At 40.3% G+C, this 21,341-nt stretch overlaps 1 protein-coding gene across 1 annotated transcript in view; it reads right to left on the reverse strand.

Annotated features, from left to right (window-relative positions):
* Positions 1-721: 721 nt before the first annotated feature.
* Positions 722-21,341, reverse strand: part of LOC133661666 (disintegrin and metalloproteinase domain-containing protein 33-like) — a 143,603-nt gene continuing 122,983 nt past the window's right edge. The window contains exons 13-23 of the mRNA XM_062065047.1: positions 18,580-18,669; positions 17,193-17,388; positions 16,899-17,007; positions 14,064-14,268; positions 11,492-11,569; positions 6,808-6,916; positions 2,881-3,022; positions 1,945-2,047; positions 1,642-1,866; positions 1,383-1,579; positions 722-1,309 (exon numbers count right to left, since the gene is read on the reverse strand). Coding sequence (XP_061921031.1) covers positions 1,264-1,309; positions 1,383-1,579; positions 1,642-1,866; positions 1,945-2,047; positions 2,881-3,022; positions 6,808-6,916; positions 11,492-11,569; positions 14,064-14,268; positions 16,899-17,007; positions 17,193-17,388; positions 18,580-18,669 — 1,500 coding nt within the window. The 3' untranslated portion in view covers positions 722-1,263. The remainder of the gene's footprint in view (positions 1,310-1,382; positions 1,580-1,641; positions 1,867-1,944; positions 2,048-2,880; positions 3,023-6,807; positions 6,917-11,491; positions 11,570-14,063; positions 14,269-16,898; positions 17,008-17,192; positions 17,389-18,579; positions 18,670-21,341) is intronic.

The following is a 21,341-nucleotide window of genomic DNA, read 5'->3' on the forward strand; positions in this document are numbered from 1 at the left end:
ATATAGATATATGTGTATGCAGACGTCAGACCTCGTTGTGCCATGTCTAAAATACTCTTATGTGTAGGGCTCCAAAGACATTTTAGCCAGACACACGGGTGCTGTAGTTTCCCGCTTTTACTTTGAAAACTAAGCCTTCTGGTGTCAGACCATGAAAAAACATCCGCTTTGGTCTGTTTTTCCCTTTTTGTTTACTGGGAATCTTCATTTTTTCTTTCCAAAACCAAAAACGCTCTGTTTTTCAAATTTTTTTCATTTCTATTTATGAAAATAAAATTGACATACCAAAACATACACCGACCTTTAGGCCCCCAAGGACAAGTTTATTTGAGTGCACTCTCCTAGCATACACAAGTACTGCAGTGTACACCTTCCTTGTTACAGTCATTGTGATCACATCCAGTGTCTCGCACCAAATTTGTTTGGCTACCCTGGTAATTGACTAGGAAAAGATCTACATGAATCCATCTCTCCATTAGGGCATTCATCTTGACACAGCTCTCCACTCCAAGCGTACTTTCCAAAAGCATTAGGCTTCACAGAGAGAAACGGGCGTCTCATTTCCAACAGAGTGGGATCCGTTACCAACAGCTGATATGAAAGGGTCCGGGACAAGTGGTACAAAATGGCTGGATGGATGGATGGAAGAACCTTTGGATCATCATGACGCAGCTCCGTAAGTCTTTGTTCCGGCACAGCAAGGCTTTAAAAATGACACAAATTAGTTTTGTAAAAAATATTTTATGTGACATTTCAAGACACAACACAAAAGACATTCAAATGAAAGTCAGCAGGGTGGTGTGCGCCATTCACATGTAAACAACAGTGCTGTCATTACTTCCTCTTCTGGTACAATAAATTATGACGATCAGTGGACTTGCGGTAAACGTAACGAAACATTATCTTTGAGACAATTTTTAAGCAATTGTGGACACACACCACCCTGGCATGGAGAGACCTCTTTGGCACAGAACACAAATCCTAAAAACAATTGTAAACAAGACAAGAGTTACACATTTAAAAATGACTGTAAAAGAACAACAGATTTGGCAAAACGTCTCAGTCTGCAAGGCCTCCGTGCAAAACTGCGTCAATGTGGCTAAATTTAGAGCGCTCTCTCTTCTTTTTTTTGCCCGCTTTTGTTTCTCCTGACATCGTCTTCCTCTTGCGGCTTCTCTGCGGGCGACCAAAACGGCAATGTTGCTTTAGTGCAAATAGGCTTTGTGGGGAAGGGCTGCGCAGCGGCCAGGGAGAAGGTCATCTTCATGATGGCGGTGAGGCCGTGTTTGCTTTGACACCTGGGACCGGTCTGGAGGAGAGAATAAAACAAAAATTCACGCTAGCATCAGGACGCCCGTCACAAACAACCCAAGGGTGCCCACCTAAGAGCTCTGAGAGGTGGGACGGTGGATACTTTCCCCACAGGTCTGAGTCCTCCTGCTGGAGGCATCACGACCAGCAGTCTTGGAGGAGGTTTTGAGGTCAGCACTCGGACTGGACTTGCTGTAGGTGAGGCTCCCCTGGCAGGACTGAGGGGCAGGGGCCTCTGAGGTGGGAAGGGGGAGGGTCTGGGCTGCAGCTAAAAAAAAACATTTGTATTGATTCCTTTGCATAAAAAAGGAAGGCAAAAGACAGCCTCACCAGTGGGGATCGTGTCGGGTTAAGGGGGAGTGGCTTCTTGGGAGGGCTAAGACGCTGTGGTGGTGGTGGGGTTTTCCGGGCGACTCCTGGCGGCTTGCCTGCCGGAAGAGGTGGGCGGGACCCTTTTGGAACCGGCCGCAGGGGTCGCACAATGTTGACTGGCTGGGTGCCGGTGGGAGGCGGTGCCGGTCGGAGAGGAAGGACCTCTTTGCTGGTGGCGGGGAGCTGCAGGAGCGATAAATCAAACAAATAAAATAATTTTGACAACATGAGTCATGATGGCAGTTCAAAAATGCGACGCACCCCCTTGTGGACGCCGGCTTTGCTGATTGGTCCCACAACCTTTAAGTGAAAGGCGGGATTCAGATGGCCGTTCTTCTTCCCGTTCTCCGCAGACGTATTCGTCCTGTCCACACAAAATAATAATTAAGTGAATTGAACTCCTGAAATCAAATAACTTTTGGATGATATTCTGATTGACATGCTAAGTGGAAAAAACTTTATTTTATCCAAAACTTTTTTGATTATCAGTGATCCGCCATCATAATGTGCTGAAACCTATTTTTAGAATACCCTGAGGGCCAATAAACACCAAGTTACATGCCACCAATTGGTCCAACTCTGGACAGCCCTGATTGCCAGCCTTGTGCTTTGAAGACTATTTGGAATCAGTGTGGTTGGCAACACTAAACATTGTCCCTAGTGTGTAAGTGTGAGTGTGAATGTTGTCTGTCTATCTGTGTTGGCCCTGACTTGTCCAGAGTGTACCCCGCGTTCCGCCCGAATGCAGCTGAGATAGGCTCCAGCAAACCCCGCCACCCCGAAAGGGACAAGTGGTAGAAAATGGATGGATGGATGTGGTGGCATATTAAAAGCCAGTCGTCGTGTTTGCTTCTATCTGCTACCATCAGGATATATTTCCTGTCGTCTTCATTTGCAAAGCCGGTCTCGTTAAAAGACTGAATGGTCTCCAGAAAATTCTCTGTGGTGTAAATCAGCACGCGAGGAGCTGAGGATGCCTTACGGCACTCCGTCACGCAGCTTCAGGCAGAGGGATGCTCTCGTAAAAGAAGCTCTCAAGGTAATAAGGACTTGGATTTTGTTTGCGTGTGACGGGGGCAAGCTGGCGCGGTCGTTAAAAATGTATTGATCTCTCGAAGTCCCAGGCAGCACATGACGTGTGACATGACGTCTCCTGCGTGCCAAACAACAATGACATCACATGCATGGCTGTCGTACTTGTTGCTCTTGTTCTTCTCTCGCTGTGTGAGCCACTTGTGGAAGTAGGACGTCTTGACGTGGTAGCAGTAGAAGAGCAGAAGAACAGCGGGGAGGACCACCAGGAAGGCAAACAAAAGGCCAATCACCAAGCCCACTTGACCTGCAAACACACACGTGCAACGTTAGGTACGTATGTAACTATACCTGTATGTCCTCATCATCCGCTGATTTTGTGGGCACGATAAAGTGGAAAGGAAAACATTGGGCTCTTTGATCACACAGTCATTTATGGGTATGTCAAGTATGTTGCGCTACACAGCAGCAAAAAAAACTAATGGTGTTACCGCACGACGTAGCAAACTGCATTAATAGCGCTGATGAGTTCATGCAAAACAACAGTGTGGCAAGTGTAACATGCACACAAACATCTGAGTAGCAACGTTTTGAAAAGAGGTCCTATTATTAAAAACAATGTTTCTTACCTGTTGGTACCTGTTTTTGTGTATTTGGGATCCCCATAAGTTCCAAAAATATGAAATAAAACCATGCACGCATGGCGGAGATATTTATAAAACCATCTTGCCTTATTCCAAATTTGCTCCAAATGAGCCGTGGAAATTTTGATACTTTAGTGATATATTTTGCCTTAGTACAGGCCAAAAGTTTGGACACACCTCATTCAATTAGTTTTCTTTATTTTCATGACTATTTACATTGTAGATTGTCACTGAAGGCATCAAAACTATGAATGAACACATGTGGAGTTATGTAATTAACAAAAAAAGGTGAAATAACTGAAAACATGTTTTATATTTTAGTTTCTTCAAAATAGCCACCCTTTGCGCTGATTACTGCTTTGGCACACTCTTGGCATTCTCTCCATGAGCTTCAAGAGGTAGTCACCTGAAATGGTTTTAACTTCACAGGTGTCATAGTTTTGATGCCTTCAGTGACAATCTACAAGGTAAATAGTCATGAAAATAAAGAAAATGCTTTTAAATGAGTAGGTGTGTCCAAACTTTTGGCCTATACTGTATACACACACACACACACACACACACACACACACACACACACACACACACACACACACACACACACACACACACACACACACACACATATATATATATATATATATATATATATATATATATATATATATATATATATATATGAAATTTAGTAATATAAATATTAGGGGTGTGGGAAAAAATCGATTCGAATTCGAATCGCGATTCTCACGTTGTGCGATTCAGAATTGATTCTCATTCTTAAAAAATAGATTTTTTAAATTTATTTATTTATTATTATTATTATTTTTTTAATTAATCAATCCAACAAAACAATACACAGCAATACCATAACAATGCAATCCAATTCCAAAACCAAACCCGACCCAGCAACACTCAGAACTGCAATAAACAGAGCAATTGAGAGGAGACACAAATAAATAAATAAATAATACGACACAGAACAAACCAAAAGTAGTGAAACAAAAATGAATATAATCAACAACAGTATCAATATTAGTTACAATTTCAACATAGCAGTGATTAGAAATCCCTCATTGACATTATCATTATCAAAAAACAACAATAGTGTCACAGTGGCTTCCACTTGCATCGCATCTCATAAGCTTGACAACACACTGTGTCCAATATTTTCACAAAGATAAAATAAGTCATATTTTTGGTTCATTTAATAGTTAAAACAAATTTACATTATTGCAATCAGTTGATAAAACATTGTCCTTTACAATTATAAAAGCTTTTTACAAAAATCTACTACTCTGCTTGCATGTCAGCAGACTGGGGTAGATCCTGCTGAAATCCTATGTATTGAATGAATAGAGAATCGTTTTGAATAGGAAAAATATCGTTTTTGAATCGAGAATCGCGTTGAATCGAAAAAAATCGATTTTGAATCGAATCGTGACCCCAAGAATCGATATTGAATCGAAACGTGGAACACCCAAAGATTCGCAGCCCTAATAAATATGGATGTATCGATCAATTGTTACACCCCCTAGTAAATATATATATTAATATATATATATTTTTTACGAATATATTTATATTCCTAAATTTCAAATTTCTGTGCTTGGCCAGTTTGTCTTTCGGAAAATAGGTATCGATCCGAGATCGTTTTAAAAGAGAATCGATCAATTTTATCGATACTAGAAAAAGGAAAACATTGGATTTAAGAAATGCCGACCTTATGGGAAGTTTAGCACTTTTAAAAAATAAGGACGTCAAATGTTAATTTCACCGTCTGTGGTACAATCAAAACAAAAATGACGGATAGCTATGGTGCTCAAGAAAATTCATAAACGCAAACGCTGACAGACAAAATCATTAATTAAAATACAAAAACTTTCAGCTGCAACCACAACAAAGACAAATGGCACAACACAATAATATAAAGCCACAAAACCGACCGACTGAGAAAACGGAAGTGACAGCGGAACAAGTTATGGCAACGCACCGACTTCCAGAACACAACACCTTGCACCCAATTATTTAATCAGAAACAAATAAATACAAGAGATGAATCAAGGAGGCTATGGAAATTAGGAGGCAAGGAGTCAACACCATCAACAGGGATGAGGGAGCATATATGCTTCCACACACCTGGGACTCTGGCCAGGGCGAAGAACAAATACTGTAAGGCCAGGTCGGGGAACTTTATTTAGGAGGTAAATCTACTCTTAAAATGTTGGTTACCGTACTTTTATCGAAACTGTCTTAAATTTAGAACATGTGAGCAGAAAAGGTTTCCTCTTGATAATTGAACCTAAAGTGTTGGTTGCACCTTATTCGAATACGATGTGAATGCATTGGCCATTAATTGTTGTTTCCTTGCTTGTTTGTTTCCATAATTCATTTATACATAATTCCCTTACAAGAAATAACAGGAATACAGGAAACTCCACCTGCAGTGTCATGTATCCAGTATTTCACAGTCGCACTGCTTCATTTTTTTGCTAAAAAGTTACTGAATCTATTTCAACTCACTGGAACGTTTCGCATGCGATCGTCCCTCAATCGTATTGGCAACCACAAATATTGAATCGAATCGTAGCGTATATAGTTCCAACTTATGTCTTTTAGTAGAATCGATCTGCAAGCGCTAAAAACAACAAAATGGCTGATGGGGTACATGGAGCCGAAGGGGGCTTGACTTGGAGGAAGGCTTTGGCACGTAAATAAGACCGCCAACAAAACGGCGCATTCTGAAGAGAGGGTCAGAAAACTGCTTGAAGGTGGTCAGTAAAACATAATCTATGCAACATTGTGACAATAGAACCACCATTATATGTTATGTAGACCACAAGGAAGTGTTTTAAATGTAGAACAAAGTATGGGACAAGCGGTAGAAAAGGAATGGATGGGTGGCCCCCATCCATTCATATAAGGAGGTAGATAAAGTTGCTGGATGCTGACCACTGATGAAACTGCAAATGCAGCTACAGTAGTTCCAGAATGGTGGAATACCGTGAACAATGGACACATCATAATAAGCCATAAAGATGCCTATTTTTAAACTCCAAATCCTACAATATTCCTGAAAGTCTTTAAACACGTTTTGAATTTAGTCTTACACATGTCTAGCAATTTCTTCTTCCTACATTGAGTGAATTGACTTGAGGCCGCACCTTCTGCTGGATTCGTAGCCGCAACACTCCTTTTCGCATACTTTCTAATTAAGTTATCCCCCAAAAATATTTACACTTTAAAGCAGAGAAAAAATAAATAGCGAATGTGCGTATACCGTACCGTAAATAGTACTGTACTGCCATCAAAACGGTTAACACCAATGTTTTTTGAAATTAGAGACTCTGGTTACTTGGTTTTGTAGACCACTACAGGAGACTTGGCGTTTAACTGAATAGTTATGTGGAGTCTTTATTATGACTTCCTAAAAGTGTGTGTGTGTACTCACTGTCGTACTGCACGGGCCCGCTGTCCACGCTGCCTCCAAGGCCTGGCTTCTCGCAGAAGGGCGGTGCCCAACCTCGATTACAGTGGCAGTTGCCATTGCTGTTACACACCTGCAGTACGCACACAAACAATCAGACAATGAAGGAAGTACCATTTTTTGTGATTTTGACGCATTTGGGATGGACTTTTTGTAGTCAAGGCGTCATCAAATGAATAGTGATCTGTGACAGCCCCAATTTAAGATTTATTTTAAGGTGTGACTTGATGTACTTTTGTTGCAAAGTGAGAGTGAACACTTAGGACCTTATTCTCCTGTTATTTTTTCATGTGCTTGGAGTTACCCACGTTTTTTCTTATTCGTAGTCTCCCACCCAGGCTGGGTACACGCCCACCTCACGTTGTAAAAAGGAGACACAAGTGAGTAAGCTGTGAATGTTAATTTAACTAAGGAGGAAATGGTAATGTGAAAATCATAGAACATGGAGTTTTCCTAACATTTGAGAATGTCAGTGAAATTTGTGAAAAAGATAACACTTTAAATTTGAAAAGGCCGTAATCATGAAAGGCGAACTGCAAATTTTGGGGGAATTTTGCCTAGCATTCACAATCATTATGAAAGACACAACGAAGGATGGATTTTGTATCGGGATTGCCTTTGAAAGATGGAGATGATTGAAGGCGGAGAAGATTTTTTCATCTGACTCCAAACTTTCTAATTTACCCCTTGATAGGTAAGTCAGGCATTTACGTTTTCTTATTACTTGTAATAAATGGAAATGGACATTTTGTATGTAAACTATATTGTCCAATACAGTCTTTGATCTTGTCTAACAAAGCTAGTATGTTCGTGCAACGAATGCTTAGGAGCGAAGCAGTATCACACTAGTGTAATGCTTATTAGCATGCTAGCCCGGTCAATTATATTTTCGACAAATAAAACCTACGTGGATATGGGTAGTGTCAGTACCAATTTCGTTCTCTATATGCTGATACGCTGAGGAAATGCGTTCCAACATTAGCACGGCTAATTGCGGTTTCTGGTACTGCATATGCATCAAACACATGTGGGGTGGTATTTGCTAGGGACAATATAATGCATTACATGTAATATTTTCTACTTTGTGTATTGACATGGTAGTAAGCTTTATGATTTATGCGTAACATAATTGCACTTTGCACTGAAAGATGGTGATGTGTAGGCTGACCATATTCTGAAATCCCAAAAAGAGGACACATATATGCGTGCCAAGGCGGGCAGCACGCCAAGGCCGGGACTAGGTGAACATTTGCCAATGATACTCGAACTTGCTTTATAAATAATATATTTATTTAAATAAAGCATTTTTTCTCCTCTGTTGACAGCAGTGTTGGCGCTAGGAATTTTCAAAATGGGGTGCCAGGGACCCCATCAAGTCATGAAAATGGGGTCCCACAGTAAATTTTTGGGGTCCCACTTTTTTGTAAGCGTTTAGAAAACAAATGACAAATGTATGCATTATTCTGTTATATCTCACATTCTATATTGTGTTTTGGAAAAAGGTTGTCATCAACGTTACTTAATTCATTAAAAAAGATAATACAAAAGAAAACAAATGAGTATACATATGTAAATGTATTCAGTTATAAACATTCATTCACTTTCTTCTTTCCTTCATGGATCTAAACTTTACCGCTGCTGGTAGTTTTTTCTATGTTTTTATTTAATAAGTTGTAGGGGTATTTATTTCAGTATAAAAGTGTAAAAAGTGTTTTGCTTGGGTCATGAAATGATGATAATGGTGTGCCAGGGCATACATACATTTTATATTTAACGCTTAAATCTCTGGAGTCTACATCAACTTCAGATCTATTCCTAATTTCAAAATGTTTTAGTTTTTTTTATGTTGGTTTTTTTGTTTGTTTTTCGCCCTTTTTTGTCAAACAAAACTATGTTTTTTATGGCAAACACACAAAATATGCAAAATCTTCCACCAAAAATATTTTTCAAAGTGGAATATTTGATGTGAAGTAATCGGAACCTTTGATAGGTCAATAATTCATAATAACATTGATTTTGATTCAATATTATGTTTTGAGCAATGACTGTTTGAAAGAAAAAAAAAACAGCTTTGTTTTATTAGTCAACATTGCAACTTTTTCTAAATTACATTTTTACCTTTAAGCTTTTTTATTTCACTTTTGTTATGTTTTTGTTTATTTTAATAGTATTTTTAGAATGTGCCGTGGGCCTTTAAAACATTAGCTGTGGGCCACAAATGGTAAAATAAAAAAAAAACAACACAAAAAGTGCGTTAACGCCAACACTGGTTGACAGTATAAAAAATAAGTCACACTTATATTCTGTAACATTCACAGTTTTGGAAAAAAAAGTGCAGAGGTAGAAATATTCAAAATAACCTCTTGTATATAATCTAAACATAAATAATGCCTCAAAACAAGTTAATTAAATTTAAACAAAAAACAGCAGACGAGCTCTCGCCCTGCACAGCTGTTTTGTGCTTTGTAGTGTTGATATGGGCTTGTAGAGCTTTGGCCCCTTTATTTGCCACAGATACATACGTTGCTGCTTTGCACACAGTGCATTCTGCTTCCCATGTGTCACGGCCAGGACGAAAACACGGATACTTTTCCTGCAAATCATCCGTGAAGTTGCATTTACGTTTCGGCATTTCTTGTTCTCATGTCTCTCTCCACTCACTAGCTCTCTCGCTCTGTGTCTCTGCCCCTCCCTCCCGAATGTTGGTGGTGCACACACCTTCAGTTTTTTTTTTTCAACCCCTTCTTAACTTAACCCTGGACGTACATTGAAAATACTCGCAACCCTAATTCAAAATGCCGGACATTTGAGGCATTTAAGAAAGCCCGCCCGGACACCCCCGCAAAAGAGGACATGTCCGGGGAAAAGAGGACGGAAGGTCAGCTTAGTGATGTGCATACATGGAAGAGAATGCAGTGCGTCAGGTTGGATGCAACATGGAGTTATGCTAAACGAAATGTGGCAGTCATTTTAGTGTTGGCCTTGGCTGGCCATCAAAGTAGGCCTATGCGATATATAATATATTATATATAATTATTTTGATGGTAGTCCGTGCAGTCAAACAGGAAATATTAGCAGGGTAATGCCAACAATCTGTTCCGACTCCTGACGAAAATATTGCTGTGTAAATTTACAAATACATTTGGCTAATCGACATCAGTAAAATGTGGCATAATTACTTAGTAAACCATCTTGCATAAACAAGAGGAACCTACAGCGTAGGACTCGTCGATTGCCATTTGAAGTTCCTTGGAGTATGATTCGGATTCGGCTGCGTATCTGGCAACCTCAGTCATGAAGAGTGGTAGGGGACAACAGAATTTTGACCGTAATTGCAGTACCATTTCTGGCCACATTATTACACATGGCACCTTTAATATTCAAGTCCAATCATCCATCCATTTTTTACCGCTTGTCCCTTTCAGGGTCGCTGGGGGTGATGGAGCCTATCTCAGCTGCATTCGGGCGGAAGGCGGGGTCCACCCTGGACAAGTCCCCACCTCATCGCAGGGCCAATACAGATCAACAGACAACATTCACACTCCCGTTCATACACTAGGGCCAATTTAGTGTTGCCAATCATATTCAAGTCACAAAATGTAAATGGAGTATTGTTCCGCTTCAAGCAGGCTTTTATGTACGTTTATTTACAAGTTAGAATGCATTAACAAATACATCCATCTTGTGTCTTTCATAATGATTGTAAACGATAGGCAAAGTTACCAAAAAAGTGCAGGCATAGATGGCTTCCCTCACTCCTCTTTGGTACAATCCCCCCCCTGTCCAGAATCTGTAAATTTTTGTTCTCAAATGAGTGCTGTTTCTACCAAAGGTGCAGGTAGACAGCTAAGTCTTTGCTTGAAGAATTTGCCCGTCGATGCTGTGGCATGCGTCGGCTTAGTGGTTGTTTTGTTTCCCCAATATATGAATCAGTGCATTCAACATTACACTGGATAGCATAGACCAGATTGTCTTTGTGGGTGTGGGGTGTCCGGTCTTTAGGATGCACAAGTCTGTGTTTAAGGTATGTTCCTTCATTTGGTGTGTCGGACATGTTTCAAAGTGACCATGATCCTAAAAGCCAACACATTGAACAGTGTGTGTGGATGCAGGATAATAATAATAATAATAATAGCAACAATCGGGACCCTCGTGTAAACCTTGGTGACAGCTGGGACTAGCCTGGTCTTGTCCAACATCACATGACTTCATCGTGTCGCGCAACGCACATGTCCACAGTCTACCTCCTACATCCCCATCCACTAATGCATAGTAGTCTCGATGACAAAAGACAGCCATATGCAGGAGGCGTACTGACCCACATTGGCTACTTCATTACTGTAAAATATCAGCTAGAGCCTGGTGACCATCACCACAATGAAGCCTTGAGCAAAAGTTTATGGACTCATAAACCTTGCATGATGTCTCCTTATCTGCCTCAGGCTTGCTTGTACGGTTCCAATAAATAGCTCATTACCTCGGGAAGACTGCTGTATTTCAGCTGTTGTTTAATTTCATCTTATCATTCCTGCCTTTTACGGCTGCTTTGTGCAATGGCAAAACACACAAGTTTAGCACAAGGACACAGATCATGGCAGTGGTTTTTTTCTGTGTGTGTGTGTATGTGTGTGTGTGTGTGTGTCCTTACTCCATTGCCGTGGCAGCGTGCGATGCAAACCTCCAGCTCGTTAAAAGATGCGTTTTGACACCGGCGGTCCCGACATACCTGTGAGAACAAAAGCAAGTGGATGTGGAATATTTGCCTCAGAGACACACTTCAGCTGGCACTGAAAACAGATTTAAAACTTTATGCGTTCTTCCAGTTTGAGCACTTTCATGATCAACCATCTCACTTGTGTATTCTATTACTTGCAAAGAAAGAAAACGTTAACACAGTGTTTCTCAAATAGTGGAATGGGATCCCCTGGGGGGTCACGGTGAGGTGAGGTGACAGGATTGAAAAGAAAAAGGAGTCAGCAGCATATATAAAGAATGTAACTCGCACAGTGCGTTGTACAGAAAAAATATGATGGTTAATATCAAGTTCTCACTAGTAATTAAATTCAGGTTGGTCGTGGGAAATTCTCTCCCTTTTGTTTTTAAGGGAGTACACTTTGGCACTTTTACACAGAAATACACATTTTAAAGAGTGACGTGAAAAAGAAAGTACCAGTATCATGCTGTTACTGTTGCTGCTGTCTTATTTGCAGATATTTTACTGATTAGGTCTGTTTTTCAAATAGAATCATGCAAAATGCTCCAATTAATGTGCCCCCTGCTGGTTTAATCCACTGCCATTTATTTGCTTTGTGGCAGCGCGGCTCGGTTGGTAAAGTGGCCGTGCCAGCAACTTGAGGGTTCCAGGTTCGATCCTCGCTTCCGCCAGCCTAGTCACTGCCATTGTGTCCTTGGGCAAGACACCTCACCCACCTGCTCCCAGTGCCACACACACTGGTTTAAATGTAGCTTAATAGATGTAGATATGTTTCACTATGTAAAGCGCTTGAGTCTCTAGAGAAAAGTGCTAAAGAAAAATAATTCACAATTCAGTGTCTAGTACAAATATCCTACACTCTACTTACAGTGGTGTACAGGGGCAAATGTGCAGAAATGCTACAAACAAAGGCAAGAAAGACATGAAAAGACGCTGGTTTGTTGCCACCTTTTTTTTTTTTTTTTACCTGCGTGAGGTTTACAATTATTGCTCCATCTTAGCGGGAAAATATGAACATCCCATCAGTCGGCATCTCAGTGAGAGAAGTGATTGTTTTATTATGTTTGTAGTTTGTATTTCTTGTTTAGCACTTAGCAATACTGCTACTTGCTGGATTAGATCACTTAGCTTCTAAAACTTGTAACTGATTATCCTCATACTTAGGCTAAAAAATATAAGGTTCTGGATCATCATTTGTCTCAAAGTAGTCATTGTTGGCTAGCATAAAGTCTGCCAAGTAGTAGTTGTATTTTATTTTTGAAGGAAATCGCAAACGCTGTAATGTGTCTTTGAAATTAATCCACAGCTGTAAGCTTAAAATGACTAAAATGCATAAATATTATATGTTGTTATGAATGTGCCTGTTACTACATTACATATACACTTACAGCATGTATATAAAAGGAGGTTATTGCATTTTTTAAATAGTGCTTTATAGGCGATATAGAGTGAATCCCATTACCTCCATTGTTAGCTGACTTCTGCTAGCGTTTATTTACCAGTTAGACTGCATAAACAAAGAAAAACATATGTGTGCTTGTCTCACATAAGGATTGTAAATGATAGAAAAAATTTAAAAAAGTGCAGTTCCCCTTTAAAGATATCCCACAAAAATGTTGGTAAAATTAATTGTTATTTAGGTCTTTACTTGGCTGTAGAAATTGCTTGCTCAATAATCTTGTAAAATATGACATCTTAAGTATTTAATGACACATAACTCTCAGGTTTGGTGCCCCCAGTTAACTTCCTGGTGGTGCCTGGCTAACTTTTGTTATATTTTGTGAAGTTGCAGCATATCTCTCCTGCAGTTGTCTTTGGGGGTTGTGTGTGTTTTTTGGCATTTGCAGAATTTTTGTTACATACCATACAACTAGTGGTGAGAGTGTCCGCCCTGAGATCGGTAGGTTGTGAGTTCAAACCCCGGCCGAGTCATACCAAAGACTATAAAAATGGGACCCATTAAATCCCTGCTTGGCACTCAGCATCAAGGGTTGGAATTGGGGGTTAAATCACCAAAAATGATTCCTGGGCGCAGCCACCGCTGCTGCCCACTGCTCCCCTCACCTCCCAGGGGGTGAACAAGGGGATGGGTCAAATGCAGAGGACAAATTTCACCACACCTAGTGTGTGTGTGAGACAATCATTGGTACTTTAACTTTAACTTTAATGCCACACTAATAGCAGAAGGGACACAGCGGTGTGTGTACACATCTGTTAGTGCTAAAGTCGCAATAGTAGAGCAGGTGAACTGACTGCCTGACAGTGTATTTTCTATTACTTCTTAAATATATTGCTCATGGTGCGTACCTCAATTGTCGAAGTGGAATTTGTCTGGAAAAAGTGGCTGAGAATTAGCAAGGTCGTTCCTCCGATCCAAACGTTGCATTTGATAAGTGCCCAGGAGAGAGAGACAGCGCTCGTTGTTCAAATATCCGAGACTTGTAATTTGGCTTCGGCTGACTTTGAATAACAAGTAACGTCACACTTTGCTGAATCGAGGACGCACCTGGCCCTCGCCACACTTGGTGCCGGTCACGACAAGGCCGGGGTCGGGTAGGTCCCCCTGGCCGTCCTGCGTGCTGTAGACGTAGGTCCCGCGACACTTCACCTCCATGCCTCCCGTCTTGATGGTGGTGTCGATGGACACAGCGTTGGTACCTTTGGGCTTCTTGGCAGCACTGTGGCACTGGATCTTTCCACACTTGGCATCACTGCACACAAACACATGCAACAGTCTTAATGCCCACAAACTAGCAGGAGAACTATATGCACAGTGCGTAAAACAAGTATTTGATCCCGTCTTGATTGTTTAAGTCTAACCCCTTAAAATGAACAATCCAGAACTTTTATGCTACATTTATTGTAACACAGAGACAGAGTGCAACAAATAACAATACATAGAGGTTATAAATTATACACTTTTTGTACAACCCCTGTTTATGTTTCTTGGAGTTGGTCAGCAGAATTGCAACGATCACAGGAGGGTTTTTGTTCAGAAGAAAAATCAGCAGAATGTTTGCACCTCCATGTTTGGCAATAGGGATGCTGTTGTTAGAGTCAGATTAAGCATTTCTCTGCACCCAAACACTTCCAGTCAACTTGATGCCAAAGAGCTTGATTTTGGTCACATGCGACCACATTACATTCTCCCAATGTTTGAGTCATTCAGGTGTTGATTGTCAAACTTCAGATGGGCCTGTAAAGCAGAGGGACCTTCAGGCTCTGCAGGTTCTCAAATCATTACAGAAAAGTGTTACTAATGTTTTTTCTTAGTGACTGTGCTTCCAACGTCCTTGATACCATTACCCAGCTTTCCCCTTGTAATTCTGAGCTAGTCTCTCACCTTTCTAACAATCATTCTTACACCATCAGGTGAATTCTTGCATGGAGCTCCAGAGCAAGAGCGATTGATTGCTATCTTGTATTTCATCAATTTATGAATTATTGCACCAAAAGTGGCCTATTTCTCATCATCTTGTGGTCCATTCCAGTCTTGTGCAGGTCTACAATCTGGTCCCTGAGGTCATTTGATAGCTCTTTGGTCTTCCCCATTGTGGTGGAGATGTTTGAACACAAGAGACTGTTTCTCTGAAACATGTCTTTTATCAATTTTAAGAGATTGAGATTAGGAGTACTTTCGTAATGGGACACGATTAATGTGTGCTTAATGGACACATAACCGGTATGGTAGAGGATCAAATACTAATTTCTTTAATATTTTATAATTTAGTAATAATATACAGTCTTTATTTACAGGGGTCATATTATGATGTTTTTCTAAATTTAAACACTTCCTTGTGGTGTACATAAGATGTAATGGTGGTTCTTTGGTCAACATTTTGCATAGATAATGTTTTACAGACTATCTTCAGGATCTATTCTCTTCAGGATGCGCCGTTTTGTGGGTGGTTTAATCTAAAAGTTGTTTTTGCATAATAAGACCCCTTTAAATGTTTTTCACATTATGTCTCTCTCTGTACAATTAATCTGCCATTAAATAATGGAATCTTGAAATCTCTATAAGAGGGTAAATTTACATAATAAAAACAAACACAGTAGTACCTCAACTTATGAGCCTAATTGGTTCTGTGACAGAGCTCTTAACTGAAAACACTATCTCAAATGAACATCTCCCACTGAAATGTATTAAAATCAATTTGATTGGTGCTTTCCCCCTTAACCCCCAACCCCTAAAAAACAGCACGATTGTAACACGTAACATGCCTTTTAAAAAGAAAAACACTTCACTTTTAGAAAATAAATATTACAATACAATAGAAATTATTACAAACAATCCAACAGTACTTTATGAAGTAATGTAAAAATAATGTACAGAATTTACCTTGTGGAGTGGACTTCTACGGTCTCTCCTCCAGTTGTTCCATATTTTCAAGGATAAATGTATGCTGTTTAGATATTTTAACATCTTAGCCGTTGTTAAGTTAGCGAGCTTGTTTATTATGATTTCTTTCTTTAAATCAATAAATATCATCTGCTTCTTTATAGCATTGTCCTTCTCACTCACTTTCTCCGTTCCCATGGTTAGAAAACAAAGTTATGTCGACCCCTAGCTATAAGCTAATGCTAGCGAGTAAGACCAGATGTTTTAGGCGGATCTTACAGGGTTTACTGTGATATTTGCTGCGCTAACTAATGGCAGGTATGCTTGTAACTCAAATTTTTGTCGGCAAATTAAAGCATAACTTTTAACTGAGAAAGCTTTTATCTCAAACACACTCTAAAGTTGAGGTACCACTGTACTTATTTCCTCCACTGTATTGGTTTGTTTTTTGTTGATCTATTCTTGTGAATACTTTCTTATCATCACTAACATCTTCTTCATTGATATGCAGACAGAGACAGGCAAGTACACAAACTCACATGTGCCGTCTGAGTGGATAAATGCTGACAATTACAGTATGATAGCGCGGTGACTAATGCAACGATTAGTCAGGCTCCGTCTGGGGACGTATTGCATTTACATATCCTCTAATCAGCCTCACTGCAGTGTCTAATGACTACTGTGGGGCAACATCATCATCATCATCATGATTATCAATTTCCTAATTAACATAACTAAATTGCTCATTTAGATCCATTCATTAGCTGCAGCACCGCCATAGTTAGGCTAACTGGGTTAGCATGTAAAAAAACCCCCAAAACATGATTTTCCCCCCCTAAATGTTAACATAGGACAAAAAAAGGAGGAGGATTATGTTCGCTTCACTTCATCTAATCCACCAATTTCCTCTCATCCTAAAATAGTCTTCAGCGCATTGTGGACATCCTGCGTCACCACACATTGGAGTAGAGCACATCTTCATTCACCATCATCACTCACCTTTTTGCACACTTCATGTAGTTGCCGTGCTCATCTTTACCGCAGTTTCCGAAAGCGTTTCCTGCCGCATTGACGTCTTCAAAGCAGGCGTCGTGGGCCGGCCGGGCACCTGGAAACACCATGTATTCCATAATTGCTTACTGCTCGAAAAAATAAAAACAATAAATCAATAGATAAACACTTCACAGCTGAACTGTAGGAGTTCACAGTCAATGTGGTTGACATGTTTGACGGAAACGTCACATTTACAAGAGAATTGAGCACAATGTTCACGAGAAGAGGATGCTTCCTTACCGGAGCCCCACAGCTGGAGGCACTGCTGCTCGTGGGTCAGACACATGCCGTTGTAGCAATAGGCCCGTCCGTACTGGCAGGTGGAGCCGTCCAGCAGGTAGACATTGGCGGGGCAGTAAGGCGACGCCCCCGTGCAGTACTCGGGCAGATCGCAGGTCCCAGCCGGGCCCCGGCACATGGTGCCTGCCTGTTTCAACTGGAGCCGAGAGAGGAGGGGTGAAGATACGAAGTAAGCATTCTCATGTTTATGGTTTGCCCCACGGCATAGGGCGCTATCTGGGCCTTTGCCATCAATATTATAGACCACAAAGACTGGATCGCTATGGCAACAGCAGCGATGCAAGAAATGTTGAATAAATGATTCTAATGCTTTCATATCAAGGTCAAATGGCGAAGCACAGGACTGTTCTGAATGTTGGTGATACAACTGTGGGCATAATTGTCATTTTTTTCTTAACAGTGATCCTTTTAGAATTCAACTTGCTTGCTGAACAGCCGCAGATGGTTGCAGCCAAGTGGTACAATCCATTATGCCTCAATTGCTTGTACACACGATTAATTAACACCCCATCCACAGGATTTTTATAGATCCCACAACTGACTAATTGCATGTTTCACCCGTGCCTCATAAAGACGCTTTTCAAGTTTGCATTCATTACCAATCATAAATGTGAAGCCCATTGTTTAACCATCTATAATACATAGTTAATGGTAACAAATAAACAGTGGTGTGACCATTTTTAGCATGCAGCTCGTTTTTTATTGACCTCCAGCATATTGTAAAAATAAAATACATTTATTATTTTACTTTGTCATCTCCAACGACATCTACCTTTAACCTGAGTATATATTGATTTATATTGAATTGGTTTAAGACTTACACTTCCTTTTATTGTCATTAAAATTTGAACTTTACAGTACAGATAACAACGAAATTTCGTTGCATTAGCTCGTTGTAGTGCAGGATAAAAGAGCAATAAGGTGCAGAGTGTTTGCATTTACAAAATAATGTGCAGATATAAATAGATTACTGTACAGATAAATATATTGCACTTTTGCATATGCATCTTTGTTTATGTAAGTATGTTTTATTGTCCAGCTAGTTAAGCAGCTTAAATGAACAAAAACGTATCCAAGTGGACTCTTTGCATTTTCATTTTTTTCTGTAACTTTGGATTACATCTGAAACAAACAGTGTAGGTACTCAGCTTTGACACCTCTCTCTTACAGCGAAATGTCAGAATCAGCATTACAGCGCTGCACTTAGGGACGCTGTTGCGGTTTGAAACTGAAACTAGGTGCCGCAACGGAAGTCGTCGTAAAAGCCTACGAAGGTGATAATGTCATAATGGACTGCTGTATGTGTGTGTGTGCATGCGCGTGTTACCTTACAGCCTTGGCAACACACCCCATGAGCACACTGAGCCTCCTCCTTCAGAGTGCAGTTGTTGGCATTGCAACAGTCATTGGTACATTCCTGTAAACAATTGAGAATACTGAGGCTGTCAACACGGACATGGGCATTGGTAAATGTGGTTTCATGTGAACGGATGTTTTTCAAATTTGGAAAATTTGACTTTTAGATAATACAGTGGAACCGCCTCTTACGACGTACTTCAGACAAGCTCATTGACATCGACAAAACCGAAATCTTTTTTAAAGCGGTAATTTTATTATACGTCTTGACTGCAATGACAATAAAGCACACGCACAGATCTTTCTCCTGGTGACCAAATATCTAAAAAATGAATAGGCGTATTTTGTTAGTCGCTGTGATTGAAACGATATAACTGCAATGTTTTTTTTAAGCTTCAAGAGGACCTATGATTATCTTCTTGTTTACTGACTTACAAAATGTTACAATGTTGGATACTTATGTTAAACAATGCCAAAGCATCAAATCATAAGGTTCATGCATTTGGGCGTGAGCTTGCATGCTGTTTTCGATGCCTCTGAACACCGTGTTTTGGAGTCTTCTTTTAACTTTGGGCGCAGTGGGATGTCACAATGTGGTGAATGTACTTATGTGGTGAATGTACTTATGTGGTCATTTCTAGAATTTCCTTCACCTCTGCTTCAGGCTGTGAGACTGTTTGCCGCTGCCCGAAGCCGACAATGTATTTTATTTTTGTCTCATGCTCTCCAGCCTGCTCTGATGTCTATAAAATAAATACAATAAATACAACAAATATAATACAATAAATACATTTTACTTTGGACTGTTTTGTCACGGACCAATACAAAGTTGGATTAGCTGCTAAACTCAGACAAAAAATTGTGTCATTGCGACAACACTATTTGGTTTGAGGAACAATAATGAAAAAGTTGGAATCATAGAGTAAAGTATTATTTTCACCTTGGACGCATCATCTTATTAAAGTTAAAGTTAAGATAGTCACACACACTAGGTGTGGTGAAATTACCCTCCCCTTGTTTCACCCCATGGGAGGTGAGGGGAGCAGTGAGCAGCAGTGGTCGCCGCGCTCGGGAATCATTTTGGTGATTTTACCCCCAATTCCTACCCTTGATGCTGAGTGCCAAGCAGGGAGGTAATGGGTCCCATTTTTATAGTCTTTGGTATGACTCGGCCGGGGTTTGAACTCCCGACCTACCGATCTCAGGGCGGACACTCAAACCACAAGGCCACTGAGCAGGTCTATCGTGGTATGCACACAAAAACACTGATATGCAATTAATAAATACAGTAAATGATGGTAAATGCTGCTCTTTTTGCGTCGTGCGGTACACAAGGTATACCTACTGTTGGGACTGGTAAATATACATACAAAATAAATAGTGGTGATTTGTCTTCAAAATACCCAAACAGTGTACATTTTCATAAGATCAATTCTAAAAATGTTGTTGAGTGCGGGGCGTGGAGTGTTTCATTTGCAATCTAAAGGGAACGCTTCCACACACAAACCAGACAGACCAAAAAAGCTGGTTATAATGTAACTGTGGAGCAAAATGTACACAAAATGTATACCTAAGCGTATCAAATACAAATTACTCAAATCTAGATCACAATAAAGTGTGTTAACTGTTGATTAGACTCATTTGAGGTCTCCTTTAAATCAAAATTTCCTCAATGGGTATAAATCATTGCATGTTGTTGTTTCACTACACCATTGTTGACAAAATGCACTGGGTTTTCATAGAAATGATCTCTTTGATTAAAATTTGTGTTGACAAAAACGGTCGACCATGTTGAAAATGCTTAGGCGGGCACTTTTTAGTGCTAAAAACAACACGATGAATGAGTTGATCAACATAGAGCAATTATCGACATACACGTGGGACTGACTTCACTGGGTTTTACTGTATGTGTGCTCGTGTGGCAAGGTCTTTTATAACACATCAAAAAATATCATGACCTTGTCTGTTTTGTTTTTGGATTTAAAACACCACATGAAGGAATTGCACAAGGGAGGGTTTGGGGGTGGGGACGCCCTGGGGGCTGGTCAGTTGGTGAGTTTTCAGGCGAGACTTTCATTATTTATGTCCACATTCTTGTATTCATGCTAGAATGATACACATGTTTGCAGCTAGATGGCAGCAGTGGTCAATCTAATCAACAAGCTCCCTGTTCTACCTGGTAGCAGTAGTTAAGTACAAAGGAACAGATGTGTACAGAGATAACGGAGGCAGAGAGATGTGACAGGAATGAAAAGAAAAAAGGAGTCATCGTCAGCGGTATATATAAAGAATATAGCTCACACAGTCTATACAGATAAATAAAAAGATAAGATCAAGTTCTCAATAGTAGTTTCATTCAGAGGGGTCATGGAAACATTTCTGTCCCCCACAGGGGTCATTACAGATAATAATGTAGAAGCACTGCCCTGAGTCATGTTAGTAAAGTGCACCATGCCACTCAGAAAGCATTAAAAATGAGTGACTTTGCAGTGCTTTGGGTGGGGCATTAGGGGATTAAAAGTACGACAGGCATGTCAAAACTTCAAAAAGATGGGGGTGAGGGAAAGTGTGTAAAAATAAAATGCAGAGGTGCGACACATTGCGGCACAGAGCATCTCCTGTTGCCATGGCACCCTCTAATAAATGTAGAAGTTGATTCGAGCAAGAGGAGAGGAGGATTTAAAGAGGAAGAAGGTGATCATGCTGGCAGGAGACGTAGGAGATTATGGGTGA

The sequence above is a fragment of the Entelurus aequoreus genome, linkage group LG12, assembly GCF_033978785.1.
Source record: "Entelurus aequoreus isolate RoL-2023_Sb linkage group LG12, RoL_Eaeq_v1.1, whole genome shotgun sequence".
Taxonomy (NCBI): domain Eukaryota; kingdom Metazoa; phylum Chordata; class Actinopteri; order Syngnathiformes; family Syngnathidae; genus Entelurus; species Entelurus aequoreus.